The sequence below is a fragment of the Hippocampus guttulatus genome, chromosome 16, assembly GCF_054856545.1.
Source record: "Hippocampus guttulatus isolate MCC_2025c chromosome 16, RoL_Hgut_1.0, whole genome shotgun sequence".
In the NCBI taxonomy this organism is placed as follows: domain Eukaryota; kingdom Metazoa; phylum Chordata; class Actinopteri; order Syngnathiformes; family Syngnathidae; genus Hippocampus; species Hippocampus guttulatus.
The window spans coordinates 10,966,258-10,994,205 of record NC_141276.1 but is presented as its reverse complement, the minus strand read 5'-3'; the positions used below and the strand labels follow the sequence as shown (position 1 = coordinate 10,994,205).

The window sequence follows — 27,948 nt, the reverse complement described above, 5'->3', positions numbered from 1 at the left end:
GTGATTGCAGGGGTGCTCGAGGAAGAGAAGCAGTTCCTGCATCCTCCGGCTATGAAGTTTGCCCGCAGTCTATCAGTGCCTGGCCCGGATGACATCCCTCCACCCCCAACCACAGCTCCACCAGACCCTCCCTTTTCCTCTGCACCTCCCCTCGGTTGGCGAGCTAAGGCGTCCCAACAGCCTCCTGTCTCTGTGTCGCAGTCCTCGGTCGTTTCCTCATACTACCAGCCCTACTCCCAGGCGGTGCACTTAACCCAAGTGGGCCGGGAGAGGGCAGGCGGCTCAGCAGTGGACCATTCACCTTTCTATTCCCACGTGGGCGCCCACACTGTCCAAAGTAGGACAGCTGCGCGGAAGGTTGCCTATACCGGAGAGCCGATCGGTGGGGCTGGGGCCGTCAAAGCAGCTGGTCTTCGGAGGGGCTACAGCAGCACCGTACCCCCGTCCAGCATCGCGACCGTCATGCCGCAGCAACAACAGACAGGTCAACCGCAACGGGTAGAGCGCAGCGTAACTGGAGCAGGGGGTCCTAAAGGTGTTGCCCGGAGAGGCAAGGGTCCCCTGGTGAAACAATCCAAGGTGGAGGACCTGCGAGCAGCCCATGGCACGCAAGGGGGCAAAGTGGAGAAGAGCTCCATCCCCATCCCCACCATCATCGTCAAGGCCCCGTCTACCAGCAGCAGCGGCCGTAGCAGCCAGGGCAGTAGCGTGGAGGCCGATACCCCCGCCCCCGGGGAGGCGCAAGAATCCAAAACTCCCCACGGTCCTCCTCCTCGTACGCCTGCTCCTCAGCCCCCTGCACCACCCTCCGTCCCCGCACCGCCTCCCCCGTCTCTGCCTTCCATGCGAGCCCAGGACGGGTTGGACTTCACCAGCCAGTTCGGGGCGGCCGTCGTGGGTGCGGCTCGCCGGGACCGCGAACGCTTTCACGAAGCCCGCAGGAAGAGTGCCTCCTTGTTCATGTCCGCAGATGAGGACATGGGTTTCGGTAGTGATGGTGTGGGAGGACTAACGCGGGCTCACCTGTCGCAGCAGCAGCTCAACACGCAAGCTGAAAGTTCGAACTCCAAACTTCGGCCTTCAAAATCCATCGACGAGGGCATGTTCTCCGGAGACACCTTCATCCACCACACCCGCAGCATGCCTCCAGCCTTTGGACTACCAGAGTACTCCTCGCCTGCCCTGGACTATCAGCCCAAGTCCGTTCCTGCTGACCTGTACACCGCTGCAAGCAGACAGCCCACCCCCTCTTCTACTTTCATTCACCCCCTGACAGGAAAAGCTCTGGATCCCACGTCGCCACTTGGGCTCGCCCTGGCAGCCAGAGAGCGTGCCCTACGGGATGACAGTCGGTTGAGGAGGGGCCCAGAGCGCCCTTTCATGCGGCAGATGTCCAGTGTTGTCTTCCCTTCGTCTACTATCACCTCGCAGCCGGCGTCATCCTCTGCCCAGTCCTCCAGCTCCTACTTGGTTACTTCCTCTTCTCTGGCCGCCACCACTCCTTCCGTTGGACGGCCACCCTCACCAAGAATCCTCAGAGGGGGCGTGTGGGCTGAGGAGGGCACAGGCGGCGGCGAAAGAGAACGAGAAGGAGGCGGCGCTCGCGAGGGACTCAGAGTTCGCTTTTCGGAGGACAAAACGGTCCACACGCACCCTTACCAATCCCACCCGTATCAACCCGGCTTCAAGGATCGAGAGCGGTCAGCGGACCGAGGGAGGGAGGCCTCTAGGGAACGAGAGCGGGAGAAAGAGCATGAAGGCTACGTGAAGAGAGCTGAACAGTCCGCTAATGAGCAAGCATCCCAGCAGCCTCGGCGGCCTTCGTTCCTCAGGATGGAGAGTCAAACCGACGCTTACATCTTGTCCCGCACCACTAACTCCACCCTACCAACCAGTTCTCAACAGACGACCAACGTTACTGGGAACACCGGGTCTGGCCTGATGGTTCTTCCACCGCCCGCCCCTTCGGTGGACGCGGACGATGAATTTGTCTATGCAGACCCCCTCCCACCGCCATTAGAGTTTGCCAACAGCTTCGACAGGGGATACTCACAACGCCGGCTTCTCCCCAACCTAACCCAACAGAAGATACTTCCTCCTCTGCCTCCCCCACCACCTCCACCACCGCCGCCTCCACCTCCGCCCCCGCCCGGCCAAAAAGAACTGTTTGGAAGCACGTTTCCCACCCACACGCCCCTACCTTCGCCCCAGGCGGGTGACTCCACCGCCTCCAGCCTCACGTCTTACGACAGCGAGGTAGCTAACCTGACTCAATCTGCTCACTCCCCCTCACAGACTTCGCCCAACCCACCTCCTCCTCACTCGCCTTCTATCTTGCAGCCCACGTCAACAAGCGGACCCCCACCTCCACCCTCGGTGTCGCCGCCCCCGCCTCCGGGCTCCTATCACAGGCCCTTGTCCGTGTCCCATCCACACCACCTGTACAATAGCACCCATGCTCCTGGGCGCTCCTCACCCACTGCCCCGCTCACTGTAACTCCACCCCCTGCCTACCGGGGCCCCGCAGCCCTTTCCTCCACGGCTGTCACCTCCGCCCCTGTGCGGGCCACAGGCTCATTTGCCATGACCACAAGCTGTACCGCCACAACCACCGCTGCTGCCACCACAACAAGCACCTCCACACAGCTCTACCATGAGCGAACGCACGCCACATACACTGCCCCCATCCAGGGCACCCACCACAGGACGGGGGAGCGCCACCGTCCACCCCCCACGGCTAAGAAGGGAGAATCCCAGGAGACGGTGGTGGACTCGGGCATAGAAGAGCTGGACAGCCGCAGTAGTAGTGATCACCACTTAGACAGCATCTTGGCAAACGTTCGGGCTGATAGGTTGTACCGAGGGGAGAGGCGGGGCAACCGGTTAGCAGGGGGAGCAGCAGAATCGGCGGAACGTGGGGATTTTCTTGAGTCGTACATGAGCTACACGGACGGGCAAACTTTCGAGATGCAGAATGCCACAGCAGCAGCATCAACCTACCCGAAAAGCAGCCGGTTCAGGGAGGCAAGTCGAGGGGGCGAGCTCCACAGACAGACAAGCACTGCCCCCGCATCCTTCCACTCTCACAGGCGAAGGGATGACCATGACCATGAACAGGAAGAGGAGTGGGCAGAGGAGGGTGCCACGACGGAAGACGAAAGCGGCCAGGATGGATACGGGATGAGGGACATGCAAAATTTTGGACGTCCCAGCTCACCTTATTTTGAGCGCCCACGCACTCCTGAAATGAAGCCTCTCTGGGGTGAAGGACCATTGGGCGGTGACACCGGACGGCAGTTTGGGGCACTTTTAGAAGGGAAGAAGATTTACCCTCCTGCTTCGAGTATGAAGCCAAACATGATCAATGACCTGAGCGGCAAACTGCAGCAAAGAACCAAGGACAACTGGAGCAGCCAGAGACCACTGAGCAGACACAGGTACACGGGCCTTTTTGTCGGTTCGTGACCTTCAGATCAGAGGTGGGGGACTCGATTCACATGACTTGACTTCAAGTCAGTCGAAGGACAGTTTCAGGACTTTGAACTTGTTTGTATAAAATTATGGAAGACTCGGCTTTAACTTAGTATTCACCAGGCTTGACTTGACTTGGACTTGCTCTTCCTGACAAATCTTTCCTGTTTACATTTGGAGAAATTGCATTTTGTTCCATTTTGTTTGTTTTTGAAAGAACAGTTAGTAGAGTACAGAGGCCGCCTCGTGGAACATGTATTATGGGAGGGAGTTCCAAAGATTGTTTTTGATAAAATTCTGGAAAACGTATAGCAACATGCAAGGTTTCCAACTCAAAGGTAAGACACAGAACAATGCGATTTAACTTCATCTGTCAATATAAAACCGACAAAGCCAGGTAAGCTACAGTATGTTAACTTCACACTTTGGTTCATTGATCGCTTGTCAATCATGAACTAAGTTTCATGTTGGTTCTCTGTTGAATTGTGAGGAAAAAGTAATAGTTGAGATGGAGAAATATTCCAATCTGTGATTGCAAATGAGTTTAGCCAATTTATCCAAGTACATTTGTAAGTACGAAGCGCAAAGGGGCTCATGAGCAAATAGGTTGTGAGTGAGCAAGATTGGCTGACTTGACTTGCTGAACCCAAGTCATTTTCTCGAAATTTAACGAGGACTCGACTCAACTTGCTCGATTATTACTTGAAACTTGAAGGTTAAAACCTGATACTTTGGTTGACTTGCACATACGTGCCTTATTCCCATTTTATCTTCTCATACATAGTCCAAACCTCTCGACGTGACTTTCTCTTTTTCTTCCTCAGATTCTCAGAAGATTCAGCCTCAGCTCTGAGTCCCCCGTCGGCTCGCTCCCCGTCACCGTCGCCAATCTCTTTATCGCAACCTTCCCTGTGCCCGTCCCCGACCCCCGCCTCCCAATACCCCAACTGGGGGCGTTCGCCATCCCCTCAGCCTCCTGCCCCCTCACAGCCTCCCCGTTCACATTCCCCACTGTCCCCGACATCATATTCCCCATATCCGACTTCCCCCAAGCACAGACCTGTCTATCGGACCAAAGCACTCGAGTTCCAGTTCATCCCAAGTCGTGAGTCCCGCAAGGACCCTCACATGCTCCAGCGCAAGCGGGCACCCAGTCCTCTCATCTCCCCGTCGGAGAGGCCCAAGTTGGGCCCGCCCCGTCCCTCGTCACTCCCTCTGCTTCCCACTTCGCCCCTGTTCAGTGCCATGTACGATCTACGGGGCTCAATCACCCCACCCTCGCCCGGTAACGCGCTTGGGGACCCCTACTTCTCACCCTCGCCACCCCTCTTTGCACCTTCCGGGGCTCCTCCTCCTCCAAACTCCAGCTTGGTTGTTTCCCGCTCTCTTTCTCCCACTCACTTCCTGTCCGGGACGTCTTCACCACCCCTGCACCCGCTCCCCCCACCGACCTGTCTGAGCTACCCCCACCTGCCGCCACCATCCCCGACCAAGCCCTTCGCCTCCAAGCCGCTGCCCTACTGGACCAAGTTCGATGTGGCCGACTGGCTGGGCTACCTGAATCTGGCCGAGCACCGTGAGCGCTTCCTGGACAACGAGATTGATGGCACCCATCTGCCCTCGCTCACCAAGGACGACTACCTGGATTTGGGCGTCACTCGCGTAGGCCACCGCATGAACATAGAACGGGCCCTGAGGTCGGTGATTGACAGGTATGGCTACAGATTGACTGATGAGAGCGAGGTTGTCGCGTTAGACTGGCATGGATGGTCGAGCGGTCCGCTTTATTTAAGATTTAGATTCAGAAAGTGACTCTGAGTCAGACTTGCTGACCACTGAGAAACAACGCAACCCGTAATCCAACATTGACACCAAGTTTGAAATCGTCAGCTACAAAACTTGATTGTATATTTTAAGCCTATCCTGGCTCATCTTTGGGGAGTGAAATATTCAATGAATTTTAGAAGCACCATTTTGGAATGTGGGAGGAAAAGAGATTCAAACCCAGACGTTCTGGCATGCTTAGCACTATTTTAATCTTAGCGAGCAAATTTTAAGTCGTCACCGAAACAAAGCAACAAAGTCCGACTTGTTTTTTTTTTTGGTGTCCTCCAGGCTCTCCAGCAGCCCCTTCCCCATGTCGGTGCTCTCACCTCGAGACGAGGGGAGGATGGATGACGGGAGTCGCAGTTGAAGTGGCGGTAGAGGAGGAATTCACTTGAATAGGTCGGTGCAAGAAGTCGGTGGATTGACCCAAAATGTCACGGAAGATGACGTGGTGTCTCAAATGGAATCGCCGGGATATGGTAGGACTAACAAAGGGCTCCCCGTATGTGACCCGTTCATCCCCAAATGCCGTTTGGCAGCGCCATGACATCACAATAGCAAAACTGACCAAAGGAATGGTCCGAAATCCAAAACAGGAGCCCGAGAAGGTTTTTGGTTGACACTGGAGAATATGTCCAGGCTTACCTCAGCGCTGTGATCGACATCCGACGTCACTTTTAATGACAAATGTACAGACTGGTCACTGTATCCTGTTGTTGTAGCATAAACAAGTGCCCAGAGACCCACAATATCAAAAATGGTACACACACTATGGAAAGTCCTTTGAGCATTTGGTCCCTATCATACTAGTGCAATGAATTGTCCATGTACTAGCATATTTTGGCCTTGCTATTAAGACAATTCAGCACACGAGAACAACAACTCTCCAACTTCTGATGTTACTTTTTTTCCTGCTGTATGACATTTCTGTGCACTGGTAGAACAAGCATGTTACTCACCAGGCAAAACTGTGCACTAGTTGACAATTTTATGCTTCTCGTATTACTAATGAAGCACTAGATGTTAACCAGTAGAATTTTATTACGTCTTACTAGTGGCATACAATTGTAAAATAGTGGACAGTTTTGCCTCATTAGTAACATGCAGTTGTTCTACTCGTGCGACCAGTCAGTCTACCAGTGCAAGAAATGTCATACAATAGTGGAATGCACTAGAGGAAAAATCACTGCTAAGACAGTAATTCTACTAATTCAACCTAGTCATTGTAGTAGTGTACCCCACTTGTTCCCTTGTCTTTCTACTAACGTGCTGAATTGTATTAGTAGAGGCTGCAAATAGCATACAAGTACATACACCAATCAGGGCGCTAGTAGGATATCGAATAAAAGCCCAATTTACAGACAAAAACACACTTTCAAGGCACTCTTAAACAAAATTTTATGAGATGCATGCAGGTCTGCTAACCAGTGGTTAGCACGTCGGCTTCACAGTGCAGAGGTACCGGGTTCGATTCCAGCTCCGGCCTCCCTGTGTGGAGTTTGCATGTTCTCCCCGGGCCTGCGTGGGTTTTCTCCGGGTACTCCGGTTTCCTCCCACATTCCAAAAACATGCATGGCAGGCTGATTGGACGCTCTAAATTGTCCCTAGGTGTGAGTGTGGGCGTGGATGGTTGTTCGTCTCTGTGTGCCCTGCGATTGGCTGGCAACTGATTCAGGGTGTCCCCCGCCTACTGCCCGGAGACGGCTGGGATAGGCTCCAGCACCCCCCGCGACACTAGTGAGGATCAAGCGGTTCGGGAAATGGATGGATGGATATATATATACTGTATATATACAGTATATACCGTATTGGCCCGAATATAAGATGGCCCTGATAAGACGACCCCCTCTTTTTCAAGACTCAAGTTTGAAAAAAGGCTCTTTGAACACCAAATTAATTTTTATACAGAAAATAATGACAGTACATCTGAAACAAATGATTATAACAATATACTTGAGAGAAAAAGCATGTTACTTTGCCTCATTCAAATCTTAATATCTGAATATTTAAATATGTAAACTAAAGTGCAATCACATTCGTAACTGAATGGCTTCTGGTTTTTGAAATGTAAATTACATCATAACTTCCCCGCAAGGCGGCCCGGTAGTCCAGTGGTTAGCAGGTCGACTTCAGAGTGCAGAGGTACCGGGTTCAATTCCAGCTCCGGCCTCCCTGTGTGGAGTTTGCACGTTCTCCCCGGGCCTGCGTGGGTTTTCTCCGGGTACTCCGGTTTCCTCCCACGTTCCAAAAACATGCATGGCAAGCTGATTGAACACACTAAATTGTCCATAAGTGTGAGTGTGTGTGCGCATGGTTGTTCGTCTCTGTGTGCCCTGCGATGGGCTGGCAACCGGTTCAGGGTTTCACCCGCCTACTGCCCAAAGACGGCTGGGATAGGCTCCAGCACCCCCCCGACCCTAGTGAGGATTAAGCGGTTCGGAAAATGGATGGATGGATGGAACTTCTCCTCAGCTGCCGGTTAACCTGGCCGATCTTCGACCCACTTTTGTCCAGATTGTCGCTACGTTTCTCCATTTTCTGTTGTCTCTTCTATTATTTTCTTCTCTTTTCTTTCTTACCGCTATTTTTTATTTTTCTTCTTCGTGCTACCGCTATTTTTATTTTTATTCTTTGTGACGGGTTCGCTTTGGCCTGCGGAGTTAAGTCCAGCATTTGCTTCAATGGTATATGGCGACATCTAGCGTCGTGAATGGGTATAATGTCTAGACCCCGAATATAAGACGAGCTCACTTTTTCAGTCTTATTTCAATGCAAAAAAATACTGTCTTATATTCGGGCCAATACGGTGTGTGTGTGTATATATATATATATACACACACACACACATACAGTACATACATGCATATACACACACACACACACACACACACGTATTTGGATAATAAATACAGAAGAAGATTGCGGACTTCCTGTCTGGCAAAGCCACTTCCTGGATGCAAACTGCCATGTCCCGCGTTCTTCCTATCCCGGAGGACTCCTTTTATTACTCGGATTCTTCATACTACAACTTTTTACCAGGTCGGCCGACGGACATTGTTAGCGGGAAGAATTAATTTTGTCGTCGTCCTTACTGTTATTTGCACGTACACTTTGATTACCAGACAAAGTATTTTTGCATTCAAGCACATTTCATGGTTCTTCCCCCCCCACCCATCCTTGGCCACAACCCCGCTTGAATCCTATTTTGGAAGTATCGCACTCAGACGCTAACGTAACGCGAAAACGAGTAATGCTAATGACGGAGGGTTTGTTAAAATGGAGTGGAAAAAAGGGCTGTCTCTATCTCTCATTTTACATCCAAGTTTATTTTTTGCCTTTTACGGTAATATTGTCATAATTTGCTGTGACTGGCCAATGACGGATGTTTGAGAATAACAATAAGGACGAATTAACCCAATGTGGTTTTAAGCTCTATACACAATCTCTTGTCTTCCAAATGAAAAGGTACAGTATTATGTGTTTATTATGTTTGTTATCATTATCACTTCCGCTTTCTATCCAATTTGAGCCCCGTGTTAATTTATTTTTGACCAGCATGTTTTATGCAAAAACATCCTGCTCCCATCCCCTAGAGAAGAGTTGCAGAAGCATTTTACTCTTCAGACTTTATCCTTCTGACAAATCATTCGAAAACTCCATTTGTAAACATTTGGCTCAACTGCATAGAAAGCTCTTTTTTTATTAATATTCTGTTCAGTTAGATATTTAAAAAGAAGAAAAAGGTTATGAACTGTGGAAATATATATATATACAGTATATATATATTTATCACCCACACACATATCTATATAGATATATACATAAAATATATGTGTATGTGACATGCATATACACATTCCTATAAACATATGAATATAAAGTGTTTTAAGAGACAAATTAGAATTATAATAAAGATGAAAAGGTTTTATTACACTCACTTGTAATCTCTTCATGAAAGTAGTTTTTCTTGCACGTGCACTTTTTGGGCTGCAAATTTGATTTTTTTTTTTTAATATGTGGGGGGAGGGGGATCTGAGCACTTCAAAAAGGACAGTTAATCATGTCAGAGGTCAAATCGAAGAACCACACAGATGAAATCATTTTTTACATTTTGTAAATTGTTCTGAATTTGCATTTCAGGTTGTTTTAACATTGTGTGCCAACAAAGCAAAGGTTTAAAATGTATAGCCTGTACCATTGACAGGTTGACTTTAAAATACAATTTTAGGCCCAAAATCATTCATACATCACAGCTTTGCTCCATACTACTGCTTTTTTTTTTTAACCTAAAGGGGATTTAAGAAACAAGTGACATTAAGCTGAGACCACTTTTGGTGTGACAAACAAGAATCAAGTACTGTACTTCTATTGCCTCGCATGTGGCAACATCATCTATCAAGATTCAAATTATTTGTACGCAAGTACATCCTTAGTGGTACAGTAGTTCTGCAGCAAATGTGTCGATTATAGCATTTGCTCAAGTTTCCACTATTTTTTGGCTGCAGAGTTTGTGCATGAAAGAGATAATTCGACTCCATTAAGACCATGGGTTCATTTTATTAGCAACTAAAATTGAATACTGTAAGTAACAAACATTTCATTCATACATTAAAATAATTTAATTCACAATACATTCAATTTAAACATTTAGATGAAAATGATCCCCATCACTGACAAGATGGAGATCCGTCTCCACTGGTGGGTTAGGACACCCAAAAGATGCTCGCCCTCATTTCGCTGCTTGTTTCCTGAGCTTTTTCCTCAGGGTGACCGCCGCCCGGCCCACGTCCTTCTGACGACCAGGTACTCGCCATCAGCGTGCCACCGATAAAACTGCATCCAGGGTTGGTGGACACACTTTGCAGTAGGCAGGTTAGGGTGCACAAGAATGGTGCAGCTCATTCTTCGTTTGATCAATCAACCTGGGGACTTTGAAAAGAAGAAATATCCTTCAGATGGATGATTCATCCACTTTTGAAGGAAAAAAAAAAGCTTCATATCTCAGACCCTGCCATGTCAGGAGCAGAGGTGCACTTTTATCAACAGAAAATTTCTGAGCCCAGTGCAATCCATCACAGAAGTAATTTATTTTAAATTATTTCGTTAAAAGGAAAAAAAAATACCTCCATGTCTCGACGACCAGCTTCGGCATCCCCCGTGAGGCCACAGGGATGCCGAACACTGGCGGATCCACACATGGATGATCCCATTTGGGTCTTAAGTGGAGATCTGCAAATATAAAGGTGTACAAAAAGTTACAAGTTCGTGGTCACAGATGGTGTCATTTTTGCTAAATCCTCCTCAGTATCTTTGACTTGTCAAGGCCAAAGGTGCACACAATCGCCATGTGGTCTCAGAGCCCAGTGCACGTCATCACAGGAGAATTTTCAATGTAAAAACAAAATAAAAAATTAAAGCAAATTCTATTTTACAATGTTAAAGTTAGCTTGGAGCTAAAGGAGCCGCCTCGCAGGCTAACCACGTGCGCAGAGGCCCACTGGAGCAAGACTTCACTGTACAAATACGTCTCTTGAAACCTTTTCTCGTCGATTAATCAATGACAGGAATCATTAAGAGTGCTTTAATTTAATAAATAGTAATAACGCACTTGTAATATTAATTCGGCTAAGATTGTAATACAGCAAGTATTACAATCTTGTAAAATTAGTTGAAGTTAGAAATGACATGCATTACAGACGACAGGCAAAGTTACTGTTGCTCTGCTTGAGGGGTGAAAAAAATATTGGCATTTGTGTAATATATTCCTCTCGATGTTAAAGGTTGATCCTTACCTTGCACGACAGAATCTCACGAGTAAAAGTGAACAACGACTCCTCCGATGCCTCACTTTATACTCGCTTATTGGCTTCCGGTCACATTGTGTGCGCTTTACTGCTTTCGCGTGGACGGAGGGCGTACTGCAAAGCAGTTTTCCCAGACCCCATTTTAGAAATCTGCCAGTTCGGTGCTGATTCGCTAATGACAGTATCAATTAATACAGCGATGATGTTCACGAATTGTGGCAACGTGCTTCTGTGTTCAGTTCGGCGTGATGCAGTGGTGTCGAACCCTTTTACAATTTGGTCCGTTTTTCTAAATTGGAACAACTCCTCTTAAACGTACAGCAAATTAAACGCTGTCTCGCCGATTAACAGATGGCACGAGTAATTACGATTAGGATAATGTCTACGCCTAGTGACAACATTGGCCCCGCGTGCCCTGCACATAATGAGACAAATTAAATGGCGACACAATTAATCAATGTGAAGATTATGTTACAAGTGAATGCTTCTTTGTTTCATTCGGCATTATGTCTGATGCAATAGTTACAGTCACTGTAATACAGTGACCTTCCAAATGCACTTGAAAGGCGTTGTCTCCTGTCTCTTGGTGTCTGCTATCGTTTTAACCACAGGACATCCCAGTGTGTGTCCCGTCTTGTCCGCTTTTGATGGCAGGATGACTAACGACTGGATTACCGTTTGCTCACTGCTGCTTCCAGCTGTTAGCATTACAACACAGCAGCTCCAACAACTGGCTTACGACAAGGCAAGTTGAGACACGGTCAGGCTGCACGAGAGCAACAGTACATGATGTAATACAACAGGCACCAATGGGAGACACTTTTTTATTTTTTACAGCATTTCTATCTCAAATTACAGTAAATTTTCTTTCTTGGAACAAAAAAAGTTGCTAATCAAATCTGCGGGCTCCCACCCAAAGATTACTGGACCCCCTATAAGGACCCCACCGCTTGTTTTTTAACCTTGGCCGTTGATGCGCTATGAATCCTTTTTTGTTCTCCAAGAGTTTGTCCTAATTTTCCTCCTGCCAAAATACGGCTGCATTTGTTTGGGGCGAGGGGGGTCATCACGCGCACACACAAGCGCGCGCCGGATGTCTCTTCCAGCTGCGCTCGCAGGGGAATGCTGAGGGGGTAAAGAGTGAAATTTTGTGCTGCTTTAAGCTTCTTTTGTGGGGCAATAAAGTTAGTAATGGCCTCATCTGGGACGTGCGCGCACACACACACACAAAAATTGTGCATGAAGTTGAAGACGGCGAGCTTACAAGCGCGTGATACAAATAAGTCCCGCAGCTGTTTCAGGGAGGTAAAGGGGGGGGGGGGGGTAGAGAAAGGGCTAAAATGGGGCGCTGAACAAGGGAAAGAGAGGCTGAACAAGGGAGTTCGAGGATTGAGGGAGGAGGGGCGAGGAGGCTTGAGGAGGGAGGAGGAAGAGGAGGCCAACTCATCTGACACAAGCGCGAAAAAGCCAAAGGGAAGAGAGACGATCGGGAGCGGCACCGTGCAAGACGAGAGAGCAGGATTAAAAAAAACAAAAAACAAACATTGTGTAAAAAGTGATTACGTCGAGAAACAACGGGAGAAAACTTTTCTGGGTTAGGTAAGTATCTGAAGGGAGTGTCCCTCATTGCTCTTCATTCTATGCTGTTTTTTTTCCTGTGTGCGTGCTTGCGCGCGCGCGTGCGCGCACGCTGAGTTATGTCTGACAGATGAAAAGGGGGGCGGGGGACGGGGGGACGGTCTACTCTAACATGACGCCCGCTTGGCTGCAGGATTCATGCTCGTTCAGTTGCCAGGATGCACCACATGAACTTTTTTTTTTGTTTTTAACTGTTTCAAATGTTCTAAGTTCAACAACTTCAACTACCGTTGTCTCCATTGGGGCCTTCTGCAAGCACAACATGAAAGTGCTTTGGATAAAGAAGTTCAAGTTGGACCATCTGAGGTCCTTTTTTTGCGAAAAACAGAGTTGATTAGTCCAGCTTCGCTACGTGCGCCAAAGCGCATTTGAAGAGTGACTCCTCTTAAAAATCAGCCAAATGAATTTCTGATGACAATATATTGACAAGATGAGATATTGATGTGACGATAATGTTCATGTGGCGGCTTCCGAGTTTTTACATGCAAGTCAATTCACAAAACGAGTTAACGTGACTCACCTTGGATTTCTGATTTAACTGATGATAGTTGATTAATGACTACAATGAGTTGTCGGAACGTAGTCATTCGGCTCAGTGTTTGACAGAATATCTCATCAGTTTCTGATTAGGGATTTTTCACACATTGGTCTACTTACAATGCCGCTAACGCAACTATAACGATACCTCATGAAAGAAAACTGCAAATTAAGATTGGCTTGCTGATAAGCTATGGCACCAGCAATCAATGTGGTTATGATGTTAACAAGGGGTGGTGACATTTCCTGTCATTAATTCAGCTTGTTTTTTGACGCAGTCGCGGCAAATTAGCTTTTCATTTGTGACTTTTCAGAGTGCATGTATACCAAAGATGACACCCGTCACAAGAACATGTACAAATAGTAGCAAAGCAGTTCTATGCAGTAAATGCAACATGTTTTTTTTTTTTTTTGCGACTTTGTCCACTCAGCTTCACACAGAAAACTGTTGGTCTCGACTGCAACGAGTCAAGTGATTTTACGCGCAGTAGCAATGCGCTTTTGTTTTTAATTTGGCATGAAATAATAACATCACCTCAACTTCTTATTTGACTGACAGATGACTGCAAAACCTGCAAAAGTGCCTTTTCAAAGTAGCCCCACAGCCCCCCTGTCTGTACAACACAGGAAGTAGAGGTCAGGGTTCAAATGGACAGCAATTCAGTACCTCCTTGAGGGTTATGTCTTTCTCACCAGAGAAAGAGAACGAGATAGATGGGGTGAGATGCTGAGCATGTGATATTCCACGCACAATAGCTACAAATCTGTGCGGGGGAAAAAAGCTTAGTCGCTATGGATGGGAAGATAAAGTCTGTGCTAGCGTTAGCAAGTGTGGGAATCAAGTTGAATTTGGACAGGAAGTTGCGACTGGCACATTCCCACCAGATCTATTTTTAGACAACAGTGAGTTGAAAATTAGGAGATATTAATAAAACATGAACTGATTTGGAGGCCGCTTTCATGCGCATGGTCGTAATAGGCTAGTAACCAGCCTAACCACTAACTAGCCGCTAGTTAGTGGTTAGCGACGTTAGCGTCTTGGCAGGATTGTGCTGGGGGAACCTGAACAAGGGACATTCTATTTGGTGAAATGTTTGTGGTTCCTTTTTTGATGAATGATGAAAGCAGGTTTTGGATAAAGCTGTGCAGCTGCCTCATTGTCAGTTGAATTTGCCAAACAAAAACAGACACACTTAATGGCAAATTCTGGGTGACGCTATGTGTACAGTAGCATAGTCGTATCTCTAGAATTAACAGGCACACCGAGATGCAGACTCTGGATAAGGTTATGCAACTGCTTGTAGAGCAGGGGTGTCAAATCTGGTCCTCGAGGGCTCCTGCTCATCAGCCAACTCTGCAGAAGCCCGATAATGATCGTGGCTATTTGGATCAGGTGTGTTGAAGGAGGGGAAAGATCTAAAAGATGCAGTGTAGTGGCCACTCGAAGAACGTATTTGACATGCCTGGTTTGCAGTTTACAGATAAAGCCATGTGTCCCTATTGGCACAAAATGACATAAGAGCTAGCTTGCTATAGCTATATGTGTCATGACGCTAACGAGACACTGCTTCATCTTGCAGACACCAAAATGTCGACGCTGCCAGCCAACAACAACCACGAGGATGCGAATCATCGCAGCTTCTGGATGGTAAGATGATGTAAGATGTACGAAGTTCTCGCTGTAAGTTAACACGCCAACTGTGAACATGTTAGCATTTTAGCAACTTTCATTTGATAGTGACGGTTGACAGGGGGGAAAAAAGTAAAATGCATATCTATTTGCCAAGTTTTCTAGTTTTCTGCATTTACATGACAATATTTCAAATTCACATTGCAGAAAATGCAAAAATATAAATTGATTATGATTTTATCACTGGTTTGGTCGGTAACATGTCAAAAATTGGCTAAAGTGGTGATTATTGTTTTCTACTGTAAAAGCAGATGTTTGTAAATGTCTTATTTAGAAAAAAAAGGAATAAGTGTGCTTTCATGGAGTATCACAGAAATCTGAAAATATTTTGTGTTATGGACCTGAAATTCTGAGTTTTGGACAAATTTAAATTTAACAAGGGCTCTAAACAATTAATAGATTATCAAAAAACTGACCATTATTTACCGTTGCCATAGTAATGGAATCTGGGACATGACTGCAAATTCTTATTAATCTGCTTAAACACTTTATTTACTTAGGTTTATGTCCAAGCGTAGCCAAACCTTAGCCTACCAACTGTTAGCTTGTTAGTATTTTATCCACTAGATAGTGACTTATTGCAGGGCAGAATGTTAAACGTGTGTGTGCATTTGTTTGTGTGTGTGTGTGTGTGTGTGTGTGTGTGCGCGTGTGCGTGCACGTGTACGCGTACGCGTCTGCACGTGTGCGATGGGGCTCGAGACTAAACACATGACAAAGTGTCGTCTGCGCTAGAGGCAGCGGATCGCTCCTAGTTAACAAGGTGTTCTTTGTTTAAACGTAAATAGAAGTCAGCCATTATGACACGGAAGCATGAACGTGGATTCGCTTCTGATTGAGTTTCACATGACTCAATAGAAGAATCAAAAAAATCAAACTTGTATCAAACTGGTTCCTGTAGTCTTTACTGTAGTCTTCATGCAGGATGAGAAAACATTTTGGCTTGTGGCAATGTGACATTCATTAGAGAGGCGCCCTCTCCCCCTTCTTTGTTTCCAGTTAGCATGCTACGCTAGACTAATTGGATGCAGCTCACAGTTGAGACACAAGAAACGGTGTGCCTCCAAGTCAACTGCTGTTCCCAGAATGTCCAGCCATTCCCTTAACGCAGACCTTTTCTACCTTTATGCATTCGACATGTAAAATTTGGGATATGTGGCTCCTAATTTTATATGATTTCATTTTAGATACCAACCGTTAACAAGTTTGCATTTTATCAATCCTTATGAAAAAATATTTTTCCCACAGTCCGCCAGAGTGCTTTCCATACTCGGACTGCTATCTAGCTACAAAGTTAGCATGTTAGCATTTTAGCCAGTCTCATTTTAAATAGTTCCTAACTGCAAAGCAAGATGTAAAAATTTTATTGATCGTCCTACAATATATTTGTACTTAGTGCTATGTATTTTATGTATTTTAAAATGTATATATTCTTTTATTTTGTTATTATTGTTTATGATTTATTTATTATGTTTTAAAGATATATTTTAAAATATTGTTATTTTTTGGGTGATATTTTTCTGACATGTTAGCATTGCTACAGCTAGCATGTTAGCATTCGTTAATCTTTACAGTCGTTTAACCATTGTTGCAGTGCACACAGATACCAAACCGCGCACACACACGCACGCACACACACTCACACACGCACACACACACTCAAAAATGTTTGCGTTAGGCTAGTAGTGGTAGCATTCCAGACTTCCCAGATTCCATTGCAAGCACAATATAGAACCTGCTGCTAGTCTGTTAGCATCTATCAACTGGTTTTGTGCTGTGTTGTTTCTGTTGGCCCGCCAGCAGATTCCTCAGCTGGTTCTGCTTAGGGAAGACACATGCATACACACACACCCACGCACAGACGTGCACACACGCACAACTCTCTTACGGTTTAACTCACTCACCCAGTTGCTGTCACACACTCTCAATCGCTCACATACTAACCTCTTTCGCCACAGATTCACCCACTCTCACACACTCCCTCTCATGTGCACACACTCTCACACTCACACACACACCGTGAAGCTCTTTGTAATAGATGACATGAACTAGATCAAACACTGAAATAGACATTTTGATGGGAATGACAGTGGGACTGCCACATTATTTCATACACCTGGAAGGCTCCAAAGGCTTTTTACAATAAATGTTCCTTCCTATTCATCTTAATTCCATGCTCATTTCCTCATGTCGCATGAAAGGAGATGACTTACTGTCGAACTGACAGTAAACTCAGTGCAGGAAAAGTCGAAGGCTGCCAGGAAACTTTGGACCGTGACGTCCAAGCTCCACATCCACAAACGGGCCTCTCTCTTGCTTCTCTCTTTGTGTGGGACTCTGGTTCGGTGTCCTTTGGCGTTCTCTGGTGGTCGTCCTGTTAACTCCCGAGCCCAAATGCCCCTTTAGGAAATGTGTAATTTTGGATTACGTGCCACAAACCTCTGACTTTCTCTGTAGATTTCATTAGCGACCAACCTTTGTTAACATCGTTAGAGCAGGAACGCTCTTGATTTTGAAGGACTAAATCCTCGTCTCTTTGTCTTTTAGCCTGGCAACTACCAGCGCACGGTACGACGCACGGAGGACGCGTTCCAGGCGTGCAGCGACCTGGCAACGTGCATCCAGGAGCGAGCCCGAGTGGAGCATCAGTATGCAGTGCAGCTCAAAGAGTGGAGCAACAAGTGGAAGCCGCATGTGGACTCCAGTGAGTGCTTGAATGTCAGAAAGCCACAACCAACCTACAAACCTGTTTAGGAGTCTCGACCAGGCTTGCCCAAGTCTGGTCCTTGAGACACCTTGTGCACAGTTTTAGACATCAGTGAGCGATGCAGAAGCAGAAGCCTGATAATGATCCTGATCAATTGAATCAGGTATATTGGAGGGAAGCAGGCATCTAAAACAGGCTGCCTCGAGGCTCTCAAGGATCGGACTAGGGCAACCCTGGTCTTGACTCAAGATGTTTTCCAGTCCCTATTGAAGGTCCTGAGAACTTTCTCTCTGCACCTTTTCTAGAGTTCAGTATCCCTTATCAATACGAGACTCATTTCTTAGGACCAAAAAGTCTTTTTGACTAGAACCTCTTGGAACTAGACTAAAACCTTCTCCCAGGAGTAGTAGCTTCACTCTGGACCAACAGCCTCTTAGGACTAAAACCTTCTCGAGACTGACACTTTCCCCTCAGACTACAACATCTGTCAGAGACACAAACCTTATTTTAGGAGTAAAGCCTTCCCTTGGGACTAAAACTTTCTGTCAGGACTAGAATCTTCCCATGGGACTAAGATTTCCTAAGACAAGAACCTTCTCACTGGAATGGACCTGTCTCCCAGGCTAGAACTTTTTCTCTGGACAATACCTTTTCTCTGGACTACCGTATTTTTGGAAACTAAGACTTTGTCAACAGTAGAACATTGTCTTGAAACTTCGCGGAACTTTCTCTCGGTCCTAAAGCTTTCCCTTGAGATTTCAACTACTATCTAGGAAAGTCCATAGTCCAAAAGTTGGCATGTGTTATTTTACTGAATATTTACAGCTAGCAATGTATGTCAAACTGTTCCTGTGGTATTGAACTGGAGCCTATTCCAGCTGACTTCGGGCAGTATTGAACATGGGTCTATATTTCACCTTCCTCTTCTTCAGGTCCTCTGTACGGGTCCCTGCAGAAGGCCTGGCAGTGTTTTCTGTCTTCGGCCGACCGTCTGGCATCTCTGCACGCTTCCATCTGCCGCTCCCTGGTGACCGAAGACGCTGAGAGGCTGAGGGTCTGGCAAAAGGACAACTTCACCAAGAAGATCTTTGGGGGGTTCAAGGAAGCCCAGGACGCCGAGACCGGCTATGCCAGAGCGCAGAAGCCTTGGACCAAACGTCTCAAAAAGGTTAGGAAAAGTCAGTTACCGGCCGTTGGAAACTGAGATTTTCATCGCTAAGGATGTCGAGGGTGATCTTATCTGATATGTTGTCAGCTGGACAAAGCCAAACGGGCATACCACAAGGCGAGTCGCAAGGAGCACGTCGCCCGGGAGCGCGAGTCACAAGCACAAGCCAATCAGAACATGGCGGCGGACAAGCAGAAGAAGATTCAGGAGGATCGAGAGATGGTCCAGCAGGAGACGCACAAGGTAATGAACCATCAACAGCAATAGGAATTTATTCGTCATTTTTAAATTGTATTGTTTGTCAATTAATTCATCCCTTTAAATAATTGGTTAGTTGACTTCTTATAAATAATCAAATCAACTGAAATGGTGAAATGAAAGAGCAGAGTATTTGGTATGTGGATGGTGGGCCAGACTTTGCCCACCCCCTGCTTGAGTACATCACAAGTATCATAAGTCCCTTTTAACAGTGTGGTGCTTCTCTGTGCACGATAGGTGCGAACCCGCTACGAGAAAGTACTGGAGGAGACCAATCGCTACGCCCCTCGCTACATGGAGGAGATGGAGGCCGTCTTTGACCAGTCGCAGGACGAGGAGCGCAAGAGGATCGTCTTCCTCAAGCAGGCCTTCCTCTCCTTCGACAAGCACCTCGACGTCACCACCAACGACAGGTTGCCTCACCCGGGTCGATTCCTATCCATTTCGTCGGTATCACCATTGTATATTCGCGTCAACTGCACGTATACCGCTACTGGATAATTCCATAAACCTAATCAAAGGTACAAATGTACATTCAAGTCAACTTTATTGTTACCTCCGTACGTTTTTCAATGAACCACATGAGCGGTACCGTTGAATTGTTAAATGAACATCAAAGGTAAGACTGTGAAAGCAAATCAACTTCTTATGTACCATTACTTTGTATTTTAATGACCTTCAACTCCGAGACCCCGGAGTACATATAAATCACCTTCAAAGGTACTGCCACTGCATTCATTGACCTTCACCCAACTTTAAAGGCACTGCTGTGTATTTTAGGGAACCAAGTCTTTGAAAAGGCAGTCAGCCAACATCAAAGGCACCACCGGTTAGCAAATTAACTTCAAGTGTACCAACACTCTGTTGTACTTCCAAGGTACTTCTTCATATTTAAAAAAAAATTCAAAGGTACCACCAGCCTATATTTAAACAACATTCAAAGATCTTTCTGTGTATTTAAAAACACGAACTTCATTGGTACTAACCATACATTCAAATTAAGATCTACCACTGTATAGTTACCATTGTTCTTGGAAAATAACTTCACCCAACTTCAAAAGAACTTAACTTTAAAGGCCACTGTATATTTAAATTAGCTTTGGAGGTACCACTGTTTATTTAAATGAACTTCAAGGGTACCACTGTATATCTTAATAATCTTCACGCAAAGGCGCCACTGTATATGTAAATAAATGCAGCATTAAACTTCCCGTGTGCCGCTTCCTCTCCCACCTGTGTCAAACTAACAGGAAAATAATATCCCTCCCCGCTGACGAACACAAGCGGCCGGTCAGCACTTTATAAACTTCACATAATTCATCATCTGCATGTTGATAAACATCATCAATCATTCTCTCATTTCTCTCGTTGCCGCAGTGTGAAGGAAGTTTACGGCCAACTGCACGATACGGTGGCAGCCATCGACGAGCACGAGGACCTTCGTTGGTGGAAGAACACGCATGGGCCAGGCATGCCCACTGACTGGCCGCACTTTCAGGTGCCTCTCACGGCTAATTAGCTTAGCATTAAAAAAAGAAAAGAAAAAAAAAGAAAAACTGGCAAAACTAACGGCCAGTAGCTATTGATAGGTCATTAGCCACATTGCTATAGCTAGCTGTGATCTTTCTTACGTTCAACATCATAAAATATGAGACTGATGACTTGTGTGCTGTCAACTGCCTGCGGTCTCAGATCTTACCAACAGAGAGCGCCAACACACTGGAGCAGCAGTCACGTGCAACTGCATGCAAATATTATAGAGTACTAGCTAACATTAAATTCTTAGCCATAAAGTCAAAATATGTTCTAGCAGAACATGCTAGTAGTGAGCTAACATTTACCCATGCTAACATACTGATTGTGTTTGTTTGGGTTTTTTTCCCCCCAAATGAATTAATGTGCAGGAATGGACACCTGAGAAAAAAAATAAAAAAGGGAAAGAGGTGGTTGGAGAGAAAGCAACATTAGAGAAGAGGTAAAGAAATTCAACGCAAAAGTATGATGATGACGATACGGTCGATGACCTGTTTTTTGGTGTTGTTTTTATTTATTTTTTAGCGCAATGATTGTTGGTGTGAAAGTGAGAGCGTTGTACGACTACGTCGGCCAGGAGACGGATGAACTCTCCTTCAAAGCTGGTAAACGTCAATCCCAACTTTTTTTTTTTTAAACACTGTTTGTGTGACACACACGCACGCACACAAAAACATGACAAAATAATCCTGTTTGTCTTCCTCTTTGCAGGCGAAGAGTTCATTAAGACTGAGGAAGAGGATGACCAGGGCTGGTGTAGAGGAGTGAAGGACGGTGGCCTGGAGGGACTTTATCCCGCTAATTACGTGGAGGTGGTTTAGTGGAAAAATATATTTTTTAATCGAGTTGATACATTTCTCCTGTGGATGTTTGCTTTCTAAGACAAAAAACAAAACAAAAAAAATCAACAACAACAATGCTGTACATAAAAATTGTAGCCCTTAGCCAAAGATCTGTGGACATTTTAACATGCAGAGAAATTAAGATTATTTTTCAGGTGACCATTTACACTCTGAGGCTATGCTGTGTTTGTTTAGTTAGCGACCACAGCGTTTTCCGTATCGTTTTGCTAGGAAGTTCTGTTTCAAAGTCCTATTCCGAAGTTACATTTTGATGTATGTTCCAAGTGCATGTTACGTAGTTACATCACACAGTTGCATTGCGAAGGTTACGAAGGTACGTTATGAAATAATTTTGTGACGGTACATTACAAATTCATGTTTTGAATGTACGCTTCAAATGTGTGTGTCAGCGAATTTACATTGCAAATGTGCGTAAGGAAGGTAAGTTATGAATTTAGTTTCTGAATGGGAGTTAACATCAGATGTCATGAAAATATTTTCCAGGGGTACTTTGCAATTGTTTGATTGTTTGTCAATCACGTTCTTTGTGGCTATGCTGTTTTGTATAAGAACATGAGTCGTCAGGCGTGACGGAGAAACGTCTAAATTGTACATTTCTACATCATTTCAAGCGCATTAGCGATGCTAACGAAATGCGTGCTAAATGCCAAACTGTCAGTATTTATTGTGTTAAAGTGTGGTGCTAAAAATCTTATTTTATTACACTTCCTTGTTTGAAAGAAGCTATTTTTTAGCAAGAAATACCACTTTTGGCAAACGTGTTCCTTTGAATATATACCTATAAATCTTAACTGTAAGTGTATAAATATAAGAAGCATTCCACTTTGGTCTTATCCGCTATATGCGTGTGAAACACCCTGTACCCCAAATTATTTAGTTTTTTTAGGAAATAAACTTTTGGAACTCTCGTGTGAGTGTGTGAGCGTGTTTGCGTGGCCGGAAACTTGCCAACGCCATTTTATAAATTGGGGGTGGTGTTGTATGTACCGCAAATGAGAAATATGGCGTGCGTTACCCTTTATGTGTATCATCCATTTTCTTGTGATTCCAATCTGGCCACCCTGACTTTGTGGTGATTGGTGCTCAAAGCTAGCGTGGAAAGCAGATGCACGATATAACCTGCTCAACATCATCCATCCATCCATTTATCCACCCATCCATCCATTTTCTAATCCGCTTTATCCTCACAAGGGTCGCGGGGCATGCTGGAGCCTATCCCAGCCGTCATCGGGCAGTAGGCCGGAAACACCCTGACCTGGTTGCCAGCCAATCACAGGGCACGCATAGACAAAAAAACCATTCACGCTCACATTCACACCTATGCACAATTTAGAGTGTTCCATTAACCTGCCATGCAATTTTTTTGAATGTGGGAAGAATCCGGAATACCCGGATGAAACTCAGCAAATTCCACACAGGAATTGAAACCTGCACCTCTGCACTGTGTGTCATGATTGTTCTGTTGGTGACCAGCAGGTGGCATTGGAGGGCTTCTTCTACAGAGTCGCACCTGTTGATCATCATGTCATTAGTTCTTTTCTTTCAAAAGGAACGCCATGTCGACCACTCAGGCTTGGATCGTGTTACTTTTGCGAATTTTTGTTTGTTTGTTACTTTTGGTTTTTCAAGACTTCGTTTGTGTTATTGATTTAGTTTGTTCAGTATGCCCGTCTAGATGTTTTTGTTAATACAATCCTGCTTCTCCTGCTTTTTGGGTCCACGGACTCATGACACTTTGAGGCGGACATGCTAACTTGTCGTTCACCATGCCAGCCACACACATTGTGCAGTGCAGTTTTTTTTCTCCCAAAAGTTTGACTAAGCAGTAGTGGTCACTGGCCGAGACGCATTACCTTCAGAGTTCCTCGAGTGCCCTGAACTTTTTTCCCTTTTTGAAAAATTGCTTCCAATATTCTTCTGTAGTTCTGTTTAATTGGACAGTAAACTTCAAGTAGGTGTGGCAATAAATGGTTGCAAGCCTTTATTTTTTTTCTAAGAATTATTCAGTAATGCAAAGCTTCTTGTGAAATGGCTTATGATGAGTTCCCCATCATAAGCCATAAGGCGCTTGTCTTTTAAAAAAATTTCTTGCAAGTCAAATGGAAAAAAATATCTCACGGCACCACTGCCCATGGTCTGACTGCCTCGGAGCAAAACTCAAGGTAGGAGATGTGATTTTTTTCCCCCACCTTCGGAATACTAATTTAATTTACACTAATGATCATTCTGAAACTTATCATGCGCAATTTTATGTACAGCACTTTGTTCGAGCTGCACTTGCTTTTTTTTTTTTTCCAAGTGCTCTATAAATAAAGTTGAGTTGAATCTTTAAGCCGCTCCACCCTTGATAAAGTTTCCTTGTCGGATGCAGGGTGCACTTAAGGAGCTGCGATGACGAGGCGTTCCAGTGAACCAGGGGGAAATATGAGTTTAAGTGCGCTGCTTCACGGCAGCCAAGTAGCGAGTGGGTGAAGACGTCCCTCATTTTCTTTAGGGAACCTTTACGAGGAACGACAAGCTAAGTTGATGACCGAAGTGCTTGTTTTTCTTTTGGTCTGCCAGTGAAGACTTTGCTCGCCTCTTGGCCTCAGTTCACCAAAGCCTTTAAATGTTATTAACGTCAAACGTCCACGGTGGCCGTCACTTGCTGAAAAAGAGTCCTTAACTGGGGGGTGCGCCCGTCTTGCGTTGAAAATTTGCCCATGGGCAGTCATACGCCAAATTGCGAGTGGCTGGGCTGTTCCATCCATCCATCCATTTTCTGAACCGCTTGATCCTCACTAGGGTCGCGGGGGGTGCTGGAGCCTATCCCAGCCGTCTCCGGGCAGTAGGCGGGGGACACCCTGAATCAGTTGCCAGCCAATCGCAGGGCACACAGAGACGAACAACCATTCACGCCCACACTCACACCTAGGGACAATTTAGAGCGTCCAATCAGCCTGACATGCATGTTTTTGGAATGTGGGAGGAAACCGGAGCACGCGGAGAAAACCCACGCAGGCCCGGGGAGAACATGCAAACTCCACACAGGGAGGCCGGAGCTGGAATCTAACCCGGTACCTCTGCACTGTGAAGCCGACGTGCTAACCACTGGACCACCGGGCCGCCTGGGCTGTTCCGTGCCGAAAAATAATCATTGTGGAGCTGCGAGCGTCCGTGATGGCCATGATTGGACTGTAATTTAACAGACGTTCGGGGAAAATTAACATTTCCCGACATTACCGTTAGCCGCCCGGCTCCTGGAAACAACAGCAACTCAAAAATAATTGCACATGTGGGAGTGGAGGTAAAGACGTACCAGCTCAGACACACTGTGTCGCAAATGCATCGTGGGAAATGCTTTTTTGGGGGGGGGGGTTAATTTTGATTTTATTTTTTGTTCAGTAGCAGGTCCTTTTGTTTATGTTTGGGCATCAAATTTTGACGCCACACAGCCTACAAAAAATGGCATAGACAAGTTTGGAAATTTAAATTCACCCATCTGTTTAGTCAGTGTATCTGCTTCCAATTGGGGCTGATTTGAGCGATTTTCCTCGCCCAAATTTGTGAAAGTACAAGCCAAGTCCGGTTTCGCCTAAATTTGCCATCTTTTTTCAGGGTAGGACATAGATGTCCAACTCAGGTCCTGGAGGGCCGCTGTCCTGCATGTTTTCCAAGTCTCCCCGTTGCAACACACCTGATTCAAATGAACAAGTTCAGTGTCAGGCTTCTGCAGAGCTTGCTGATGATCGGATCATTTGAATCAGGTGTGTTGCAACAGGGAGACTTGGAAAACATGCAGGACAGCGGCCCTCCAGGACCTGAGTTTGACACCCCTGGGGTAGGACTACGATCGGAAATTGACACGAATGGTTGGATCAAACCAAAATGGCGGACTTTGTGTTCACTTTTGGACAACGGACTGTCATGCGTGTCCTGTCATGACAGCCCTTCTGATCAATTTTTCGCCAACTGATGAAATTATTGTCTGACGGCAATTTTTTTCCCCAAATAAAAGGCTCTTTTTGTAATGGTTTTTTTTTAAATGTCAACACAAGATACATACTGTAGTACGGCGGCCCTAATAGGACCACAAGGTTTAAAATTCACTGAACTGAGTGTTTGATATCTTCCAGCAGAGGGCGCTATGAGATCATCGGCCGCCCCAAAGAGGCTGGCGGCCTAATTGGAAAATGTATTTTATTCCCTCATTTCTCACGCACTGACTGCACGCAACTTTGCGTCGTCATGGCAACGGAGAGCTACCGAGGTGGCGCCTTAATTAAGAGCAGCAGAACCCGCTGATGTAACTCGCCTGAGTGTATGAATGCTCCATGTAACATCATGTTGTATGATGCCACTTGTGCATGTGCGTGTTGGGGAAATAGTCACCTTCTTGTCAGTTGTGAAAGATTGCAACTTTTTGCTTGTCACATACAGGGAATCCTATGGACAAATATAAATGCGACACACAGACATGCACACATACACACTCCTACAAACCAACGTGTACACCGACGCTCGCACATGTAGAAACACATACCCTCGCACTGAAAAAAATATAATTATCCTTTGGATTTACGAACATGTACATTAGATGTACATGATTAAATGTGGTAAACGGATATACAGTCATTTTTTTCTTGTGTCTTCCTTGAAAATAAACAAATGATGTGCTCCAACCAAAAATCATGTACTTTATTTCAGTGTGTGACACCTCTCATGTCATTTTAAAGGGTCCTCGACACCCCCGCCAACATGCCGGGAAGTGCACATGTTGCCTGGCTCCAGCACGATTGACCCTTGAACGTCGTCTCGGTGGAAATTCACGGCCGAGGCGAGAAAAAGTGCAGCGAGTTACCGGGCCAGAGAATCCCAGAGGAGCACGGAGGGCACAAGTGAGGTCGGTGGCAACAACGGCAGGACCAAGAAAAGTGGCAACCTTCAATGAGAACGAAAACGTCAAGAGCAAGCAGTAACGACAACGAGCAGTACTCAAAAATCCCACCTAAAATCTCCTTCACTTGAACCGCAGCCAGGGAGGGATCCCTGCAGACGTCCGCAAATCAGGCACACAGAACGAGTGGCACAAGGGCACAGCACAACAACCTACTCCAGAGGACCAAGGTGTGTCACGATGTGTTTGTTTGTCACTCCAGCAGTCAAGCAGGGCAAATGAACCCTTTTTTGTTTTGTTTTTTCCCTTCCACAGCCTGAGGGCCACGCACGCGCGCACAGCCGCACACGCACTCCTGGCTGGGCCGGGACGCGGCAAGCCGCTGAAGCGCACCGGGATGCGTGATGACTGCAGCGTTCCAGGTGAGGGAATGTGTTTACTCCGCTACTGTCAAGCACAGGAAACATCACGGCTCAAGAAAACAAACAACTACAAAACGAATGAAGCGCAGACCTCCACCAAGGCCAAACGGAAACCTTGAGTCAGATAAAACACCAACTCTGTGTACCTTTTCGGAGTCATGACTTCAATAATGAAAAATGCATTTAGCATTGTGAACTAGTCAACCGTGCTGCAGTACACCAAAACGTAAACGATTCTGTCTTTGTCACACTTTCACACCGAAATGTGCTTTCTGGCTGCCAGATGGTCGTGGGGCGTGCTGACAGCCACACACACACACACACACGCACACCCACAGTGTTGCCACATCAGCATGGTGGCGTGTTAACAACATTGAGCGCCATTCCCATGTCGTTTACATCCTTTCTTGGTCTCACTCTGATGCTCACAGTTAATTGGCTGCCGTGTCTCGGCGTCTCATTAGCCGTGTGACACCTTCCCAACGTGAATTTCCACAGGTACATACGTCCATAAATTCTCATGCACCGGAAAGTCCTGCTGGCATTCGGCAACGTTTGTCCATTGAGGATATACAACAGTGTACCCCACCCCCACATTTTTCTCTCGAGCGCCACCCACCCCCCACCCCGCCCTCATTCTCAATTGAATGTGTTTGGGAGAAATGTGGTGGCTTTGATTGCTGCCTCAAGGCGAAGTGCTTTGTTGGCGTGGCCCGACGATCCATACGCCAGAAAAGCGCAGTTGGCTTTCCAAAATGCTTGTCTTCTGGGCGCGCGCGACCGTGTCTCCGCCCAACAACAGCAACAAGGAGATGAATTACAACAGTAACAGCAAGCGCAGGAACAACAGCAACAGAACAAAAGACCGTCAACCACCAGAGTTAGAGCAACAGCAGCCATAAAAGCAAAGGGGAAAAGCTACCAGCAACAACAAAACCACAAAAAGGAACAGTAAGAGGGACGAGATCACCAGGAATACTAAGAACAGCAGGAACAAGAACACCGGTGCTAACGAAACCCGTAAGAAAACGAGCAACAAGAAGGATGAAAAAGGCTGTATAAAGAACACCAATTAAAAACAACACGGGCAAGAGCACATTATAGAGTAGAATCAACAACATCAACAGCATTATGGACAAAAATCCCGCTAACAA

The 27,948-nt window shown here is 46.1% G+C and overlaps 2 protein-coding genes, 1 long non-coding RNA gene and 2 other non-coding genes across 5 annotated transcripts in view; 2 read left to right on the top strand and 3 right to left on the bottom strand.

The window, feature by feature from the left end:
* shank1 (SH3 and multiple ankyrin repeat domains 1) overlaps window positions 1-9,231 on the top strand; it is a 48,773-nt gene extending 39,542 nt beyond the window's left edge. Inside the window, exons 25-27 of the mRNA XM_086134131.1 lie at window positions 11-3,437; window positions 4,296-5,183; window positions 5,587-9,231. Coding sequence (XP_085990257.1) covers window positions 11-3,437; window positions 4,296-5,183; window positions 5,587-5,665 — 4,394 coding nt within the window. The 3' untranslated portion in view covers window positions 5,666-9,231. The remainder of the gene's footprint in view (window positions 1-10; window positions 3,438-4,295; window positions 5,184-5,586) is intronic.
* Window positions 9,232-9,835: 604 nt separating this feature from the next.
* Window positions 9,836-11,194, bottom strand: LOC147193109 (uncharacterized). Its single transcript, XR_015103290.1, has 3 exons — window positions 11,091-11,194; window positions 10,422-10,527; window positions 9,836-10,227 (listed from the first exon to the last, which is right to left on the bottom strand). It is a non-coding gene; the product is annotated as an uncharacterized LOC147193109 (long non-coding RNA).
* Window positions 10,293-10,382, bottom strand: LOC147193111 (small nucleolar RNA SNORD88). The gene has a single exon (XR_015103355.1). It is a non-coding gene; the product is annotated as a small nucleolar RNA SNORD88 (small nucleolar RNA).
* Window positions 10,593-10,683, bottom strand: LOC147193110 (small nucleolar RNA SNORD88). Its single transcript, XR_015103354.1, has one exon. It is a non-coding gene; the product is annotated as a small nucleolar RNA SNORD88 (small nucleolar RNA).
* Window positions 11,195-12,528: 1,334 nt separating the features above from the next.
* LOC147193108 (protein kinase C and casein kinase II substrate protein 3) lies at window positions 12,529-22,404 on the top strand. Its single transcript, XM_086134130.1, has 10 exons — window positions 12,529-12,701; window positions 14,858-14,925; window positions 17,515-17,671; window positions 18,607-18,842; window positions 18,930-19,085; window positions 19,338-19,513; window positions 20,478-20,598; window positions 21,005-21,075; window positions 21,159-21,238; window positions 21,345-22,404. The coding sequence occupies exons 2-10, from the start codon at window positions 14,866-14,868 to the stop codon at window positions 21,452-21,454; spliced, it is 1,167 nt and encodes a 388-aa protein (XP_085990256.1). The 5' UTR covers window positions 12,529-12,701; window positions 14,858-14,865; the 3' UTR covers window positions 21,455-22,404.
* The last annotated feature ends 5,544 nt before the right edge of the window (window positions 22,405-27,948 follow it).

Excerpts from the sequence above, each read along its gene's own strand:
- LOC147193108 (XM_086134130.1), top strand. The coding sequence starts at position 14,866 with ATGTCGACGCTGCCAGCCAACAACAACCACGAGGATGCGAATCATCGC. Across the intron at positions 14,926-17,514 it reads ATCATCGCAGCTTCTGGATG|CCTGGCAACTACCAGCGCAC; the intron begins GTAAGATGATGT and ends TTTGTCTTTTAG. Across the intron at positions 19,086-19,337 it reads TCCAGCAGGAGACGCACAAG|GTGCGAACCCGCTACGAGAA; the intron begins GTAATGAACCAT and ends TGTGCACGATAG.